The sequence below is a fragment of the Aegilops tauschii genome, chromosome 5 (genome assembly GCF_002575655.3).
Source record: "Aegilops tauschii subsp. strangulata cultivar AL8/78 chromosome 5, Aet v6.0, whole genome shotgun sequence".
Classification (NCBI taxonomy): domain Eukaryota; kingdom Viridiplantae; phylum Streptophyta; class Magnoliopsida; order Poales; family Poaceae; genus Aegilops; species Aegilops tauschii.
Genome location: NC_053039.3, coordinates 488,013,787 through 488,021,535, shown reverse-complemented (window position 1 = coordinate 488,021,535; position 7,749 = coordinate 488,013,787). Strand labels below are relative to the sequence as shown.

The window sequence follows — 7,749 nt, the reverse complement described above, 5'->3', positions numbered from 1 at the left end:
ATACAGCAAAGACCCGCAATAAACAAAGGATTTATCAGAAAAACCAAAGGCTTTTCCACATTTTGCGCCCCTTTTCATTGCATTACCTTCCCGAATGGAGAAACTAGCTGTTGTAGTGCCACTATCCTTTCTCCGAGGCTCCTTTTCCACAACTGCGGCACGGAAAATTTTAAAATTTTAATAACAAGAGAGTCGCTATATTCATACCAGTGCATCTCCAATGGTTGTAAGATAATTGTTGGTAGACTTTGCCACATAGGATTTTTGATGATGTGTCATACGATAAATGAGGAAAGAGAGGAAGGTTGTATGTACATGAACCAACACCCCTTGCACAAGCTCCAATGTAGAATGAGAGAGCACCTTATTTATTATCTCACATCCTATTGGGCAAACTTGATACAAACCATTGGAGTTGTTGTATGTTAAGTTGTTGATTGATGACATGGCATATTTTACCAACAAGCTAACATACAAAACTGTTGGAGATGCCTCACAAACAACTACTACCTTTGTTTTTAAATATATGACATTTAATAGTTTAAATTAAGGTGTACTAAATACTTTCTCCATTTGGTATAGGAAGATTACCGTATTTGTAGATCATCAATTTAACAAACAAAATGTGAGTTATATACTCGTTAGTTCACTGGTCAATGATGATTTAGGGCATCTCTAAAGGAGACCCTCAGAACTCCAGTATATGTCCAAAGTGCCAACTTTTGTCATCCAATGAGGACCCCTATCGATCCATGAAATGGTCCAAACGTCCATTTTCCGGCAAACTCGAACCAAGCTTGGGGGAGCTATGTAGGAGTGCAGACATCCACTTGACTAACAAAAGGCACCACGTGGTCCTCTCTCTTTTCTCTCTCCAGACATGCATGGTCCCGCCTCCTCTTTCTACTCCCGACCAGACAAATAAGGATTAATTTGTGAAAACAGTTGGATGGCTCTTTCTCACATCATGTCCGCGGACCACGTCCAGACATAAAAACGGATATTTGCTGGTCAGCTTTGCAGATGCCCGTAGGAACTCAAGTGGGTTTTCTATATCGAAAAGAGGTAAACAAATGCCCACAGAAAGGAACATAAACAAGAAAGAACTAACCCTGAACGAAGGGTATTACTAGAGCTTTTTGAAGGGTATGATTTATGAGTTTTATGCCAGATGATTGATTAGCATATCTAACAATAATACAGAGATTCGGAATTTTACTAACATATTCACAAGAGATACATCTAGCATGTGTCAAATTTTACATGCTAATTTGACTCATAGCTCTAATAACAAAAACAAATTCGACTATGAACTATACTAATGTGATAATGTTTTCATACATGTTTTTCCAGAATTTTTCATGACATGTAGATACATCTTCGATGATCTAGTGCATTAGTACACCTAAGATACTAGTGCGAGGGGGAATGAATACCAGTGGGCTCCTATTCGAAACATAAAAAAATTAAAATTAAATCTTGAAGCTTTCGTCCCATGACATCATCACGCCGCTGTCGGAGGCGTGTGAAGCCGGCACAGAGCTTGGTCCCACGCAAGCGCAGGGTCACCTGATCGAAAGCAGAACAAGGGGGAAGCAGCCGAACTGGGTCGAATCGCTTACCAGTGATTCGGCGTGGCCTAGGTGGCAGGGCTCGTCGGCAACAACGTCTCCGCCGAGTTTGCGGAGCTCGGCCTCATCGGGGATGGCTTCCTTCCAGGTCCAGGGAGCCTCGGCTGGGATGGAGGTGGCCGCCGCGGCCAAGAGCGGCCGCGGCGCGGGCGCCTGCGGGATGTTCGGGAGCTCGCTCATCTCGCCGAGACAATTTCCCGGGCTTGCGATCTGGCCATCTGGGGATCCTTCCGTTGACTTGTTGATCACTTTGCCACCGGGTGGATTGGGTTCACAGCGGTTTGTTTACTCTCCCTCCACTGGTGCTGTGGTGCATGCGTCGTCATATTCTGCCTCCCGGTGAAGTGTGTCCTTCTGCTCCTGAGCTCAAATGAGCTCAGTGAACTATAAAATCGAAAAAAAATCAGGAATGTTTAAAAAAATTGATTTTTTTCACAAACATTGACAAAAGCTTCAAGCGCTTGCAAAAATTCCTCATTCAATCACATTCCTGTAAGGCGTGTCAAAAAAATCGGTACTTCAAAATGCTTAAAACTTTTGTCAACAAAATCAGATTTTTTTATTTTGTTTTAATTTACTAGTACAAATGACCGTGTGTTGCAACGGGCGGGAAAAAAATTCATAAAGCCTGCTCTGTGTGCGATTACGCGACATTTCGTATATGTAGTTCTGATAAACATCGGTAATAAGATTACACCATTATCGCTTTTTGAAGCATGAAGTATGGACATGAAAAGGCCACGTTAATGTCTTCCATCTGATGGAAGAGTAGTGGTGCATGAAATAGTCTGTCAATTGGTTTTATTTTTTTGCTTTTCAAAAAAACATAAATATTTATTTATTTATAAAATTTGAACAATCGATAGTTTTTTATTTTTTATTAGAACTAAAACATGTTTTCAAGACAAACATTTTTTAACACATGGCTTTTAAAACAATTATTAATATTTCTTTATTTTGTGAACAATTTTAAATGTTTTGAAAAGAACATCTTTTGGGAGTTTTGAGCATATTTTTAAAAATTGAATATATTAAAATATGTTAATTTTGGAAAAGTGAAAACTAACTGAAACACTATTTATCTTAAATGAACACACATATGGTGTCTGCAGTTAAAAAGAAAGATTAATGGTGTCCGCACCATGAAGCATGTAGTTGAGAAAGTCAGACTTTTTTACTATTTTGACCCATTAACGAAAGCGTAGCACGATTTGACCCTATTTTAAAAAAAAATTCGGATCTGACCCATTTCGAGACGCCAGCAACCTTGGCGTCTTGGTTACACTAGAAACGCCGCGACCTTCGGCGACTGGCCCTGACCCATAATCGTGCTAGACATTGCCGTGGCCTCCAGAAAGGCTCAGGGGAGACTGCATGGCGACTTCGTTCCTTCGATCCTTTCGTTCGTATGTGTGCGTACAAGCATGCATGCTATTTAAACTTTTGGACCTAAACGCCAAGGTTTGTGGCGTTTACCCTTTGCTTGCTGGCGTCTTAAAATGGGTCAGATTCGAAAAAAGTTTTAAAATAGGGTCAAATCATGCTAAACTTTCGTTAATGAGAGTCAAAACAGTAAAAAAGCCCAGAAAGTCATAGGGATGTCCGTCATTCTTTGGTGCCTCCTTCAGCTTAGCACTATCACCGGGTGGAGAAGAAGTGGTGCTGTATCTGTTTTTAATGGGATATACACAGGGTCAAACTCATTTTTTTTGAGAGAAAGCAAAGCTTTATAACTTAACGGTGCTCGGGCAAATCGCCCGACACACAAGCAGCCACATGGGGCGGTACAATATTGGTCCAGCCAATGCTGTCATTTGGCAAACATAAACTACCAAGTTTCGCAAGTTCATGCCCTACCGAGTTCGCTGCGCGTCTACAGAAAGTAATAGATTGCTTAGAGAACCACAATTTAAGCTGAAGCTTGATGTCCTCGATGACAGCCGCGTATGGGGACGAGTCAACCTTGGACAAGTCGAGTGCTTCCTGCAGTAGCTGTGAATCGGTCTCGAAGACGACACGAAGGGCGCCAATGTCAGCTGCCATGGCCACCGCCTCAGACATGGCCGCAACCTCTGCTCCAAATGGGTCATTTATCTGCTCCTTCCTACCAGCTCGGGCCAGCAGCACATCTCCCGCCTCGTCACGGACAACCGCTCCCCATGCAGCAAAAGTCTCGCCCGGCGTATACGCTCCATCCACATTGATCTTCAGAATTCCTTCACCCGGCGGTGCCCACTTGCTCTCTGCTTGCTTCTTTTTACTCGTTCTAAATAGTTGCATGAACTCCAAGGTACTGCATTGGACTCGGCGAATTAGCTCGTCATCCGTGATTGGTAATTCCCCTTCTCGTATTTTATTCCTCTTGTTCCACCAGTTCCACCAGAAGGTGAGGATTTGGACACACACATTTTCATCTAGCCTCCAAAGCAGGTCCATGATTGCATGTACTGACGATAGCTCTTCCATCTCCAAGCGTACCCTCTCCAGGTGAAAGATCGTGGATGTCGCCTAGAGGGGGGTGAATAGGCGATTTAAAATAATTACGGTTTAGGCTTGAACAAATGCGGAATAAACCTAGCGGTTAATTTGACAAGCACAAAACCTACAACAACTAGGCTCACCTATGTGCACCAACAACTTATGCTAAGCAAGATAAACAACTAAGTGATAGCAAGATATATGACAAGAAACAATATGGCTATCACAAAGTAAAGTGCATAAGTAAAGGGTTCGGGTAAGAGATAACCGAGGCACGCGGAGACGACGATGTATCCCGAAGTTCACACCCTTGCGGATGCTAATCTCCGTTTGGAGCGGTGTGGAGGCACAATGCTCCCCAAGAAGCCACTAGGGCCACCGTAATCTCCTCACGCCCTCGCACAATGCAAGATGCCGTGATTCCACTAAGGGACCCTTGAGGGCGGTCACCGAACCCGTACAAATGGCAACCCTTGGGGGCGGTCACCAAACCCGTACACTTTGGCAACCCTTGGGGGCGGTCACCGGTACCCGTCAAATTGCTCGGGGCGATCTCCACAACCTAATTGGAGACCCCGACGCTTGCCCGGAGCTTTACACCACAATGATTGAGCTCCGAACACCACCAACCGTCTAGGGCGCCCAAGCACCCAAGAGGAACAAGCTCAAGGGCACCAAGCACCCAAGAGTAATAAGCTTCTCAACTTGTAACTTCCACGTATCACCGTGGAGAACTCAAACCGATGCACCAAATGCAATGGCAAGGGCACACGGAGTGCCCAACTCCTTCTCTCTCAAATCCCACCGAAGCAACTAATGCTAGGGAGGAAAAAGAGAGGAAGAGCAAGAAGGAGAACACCAAGAACTCCAAGATCTAGATCCAAGGGGTTCCCCTCACAAAGAGGAGAAAGTGATTGGTGGAAATGTGGATCTAGATCTCCTCTCTCTTTTCCCTCAAAAACTAGCAAGAATCCATGGAGGGATTGAGAGTTAGCAAGCTCGAAGAAGGTCAACAATGGGGGAAGAACACGAGCTCAAGAGATAAAATTCATTGGGGAAGAAGACCTCCTTATATAGTGGGGGGAACAATCCAACCGTTACCCCCACTTCAGCCCCGCAGAGAGCGGTACTACCGCTTGGCCAGCGGTACTACCGCTTGCCCCTATAAGCGGTACTACCGCTCCCCCTCACGGTACTGCCGCTGGGCCCAGAGCGGTACTACCGCATACGAGCGGTACAACGGCCCCCACTGCCGTGGCCAGTACCGTAAAACCCGACACGAAAAAAGACCCCTCGAATCGAGGCGGTACTGGCACGAGACCGGAGCGGTACTACGGCTGGGGGCTACCAGCGGTACTACCGCTCAGGAGCGGTACTACCGCTCTAGAGCGGTACTACCGCTTGTAGCACCCAAGCGGTACTACCGCTCCGGCCCGCGGTACTACCGCTAGGAAACCAAAACTGTCATAACTTCTGCATATGAGCTCCGAATTGAGCAAACTCAAGCTTGTTGGATAGAGGAAGACGAGTAGCATCAAAACAGCGAGAAGAACCGGCATAACCTCCAACATCGAAAACATCATAGAGGATGCGAGTGAACTCCGTTTTCGATGAACTCGAGCTTGTCATCAAGATGACCATAAGCTCCAAAACTCACAAAGAGAAGAACCAAACAAGAACCAATAAAGATGATGCAAGGATGCAATGGTTTGAGCTCTCTATGAACGATACGATCAAGCTACTCATCGAGAGCCCCCCTTGATAGTACGGCAATCCATCCTATAACCCGGTCTCCCACCTACCATCATGAGACCGGTAAAATAGAAAACCTATCAAGAGCAAACCTTTGCGTTGCACATGGTCCACTTGAGCTAGATGATGACGATCTTGACTCCCGCAAGTTGGACCACCTTTCTTGGTTGCGTTGGCTCGATGAAGACTAGTTGATTGCTCCCCCATGCTCCACTATGGGTGAGCCACTCTTCCGCACATCTTCACAAGTCCATTGTCACCACAATGGACGGCAAGCTTCAAGCATTTGATCTCTTCATGATGCTTCACTTGAACTTGCACACCGCCACCTAACCCCACAAAGAACTCTCAAGAAGATCATGGGTTAGTACACAAAGCGTAATTGACAATGCTTACCACACCATGGGATCGCTTGATCCCTCTCGATACATCTTCTACGCTTTGTGAGTTGATCAAGTTGATTCACTCTTGACTTAGTCTTGATCAACCTTGAATCTTTTCAACTCTCTTCATTTGGATGATGTCTTGAAGATATACATGAATGATCACACAATCTTATTCTCCAAGACATGCTTGCAATAAGCTCAACTCTCACATGACCAATCTTTGGATAATTCCTTAATAACACCTTGGTCACCACATAAACTCCTTGAAACCAACACATGAACTTCAAGAAATGCCTATGGACAAATCCTTCAAATATAACTCAAGGCAACCATTAGTCCATAGAGATTGTCATCAATTACCAAAACCAAACATTGGGGCACCGCATGTTCTTTCACCAGGCTCATCGCCCTCCACACTTCCTTGACAGCCTTGCATTTGACAAAAAGATGAGCCCCGTCTTCATCCACTCTCCCGCAAAAGAAGCACTTGGAGTTCTCGAGCCTGACCCCTCTTCTCGTCAGGTTAGTACAGAAAGCCAGTGACTCGTGTTTGACTCGCCAAGCGAACATCTGAATCTTGCGTGGGCAGGGTAGTTTCCATATCCTACGCCATGCCTGGTTATCCCACCTATCCAAGTTTCCCGCCACCATTGTGCTACTGCCAGGGGCCCGATTCCTTGCTTGTTTCTGCAACTGTACAAATAGCTTGTATGCGCTTTTCACAGTATGGTTCCCTTTAGAGTCAAAATGCCATGCCATGAAATCACTGACTCCTTCACGCAATGGAATCTGGAGAATGTGTCGTACATCATCCGGCCAGAAAGTGTCCTTAACAACCTGCTCATCCCATGCTCCCGTAATCGGGCAAATAAGCTCGCTGACCTGTGTAATCAGGTTCTGTCCTTTGGGTGTAATAACACGGCGTGACCAAGCCCTTGGAATCCAGGGATCGGACCAGATGTTAACTCCCGTCCCATCGTCGATTCGCCAGATATAACCCTCCTTGATTAGCTCGAGGCCACGAAGAATACTCCGCCATGTATACGATATTCCATCCCTAGGTTCTGCATCCAACATATGACAATGAGGGAAGTATCTCGCTTTCATGATGCGTCCACAAAGGGACTCCGGATTTTGCAGCAGTCTCCACCCCTGTCGAGACAGCATTGCCATATTGAAATTGTGCATATCCCTGAAGCCTAGTCCACCCATACCTTTCGGAAGTGACAAGGTTTCCCAACTTAGCCAGTGCATGGTGTTTTCTTTATCCTGTTGGCTCCACCAAAATTTCCCTATGAGCGTATTCAGTTCCTTGCAAAAACCTTTCGTCAGGTCGAAACACGACATGGCAAAGGCCGGTATCGCCTGCGCCACAGATTTCACGAGCATCTCCTTCCCGGCTTTCGCAAGCAGTCTCTCCTGCCATCCTTGCATTCGGCCACACATGTTATTCTTTATGTAGCCAAAGACTCGCCGTTTTGATCTGCCTACATGTATAGGTA

The 7,749-nt window shown here is 45.5% G+C and overlaps 1 protein-coding gene across 1 annotated transcript; it reads right to left on the bottom strand.

Annotated features, from left to right (window-relative positions):
• Positions 1-3,365: 3,365 nt before the first annotated feature.
• LOC141023055 (uncharacterized) lies at positions 3,366-4,067 on the bottom strand. Its single transcript, XM_073499361.1, has one exon. It carries the CDS (start codon positions 4,065-4,067, stop codon positions 3,366-3,368), a length of 702 nt encoding a protein of 233 aa, XP_073355462.1.
• Positions 4,068-7,749: the final 3,682 nt, after the last annotated feature.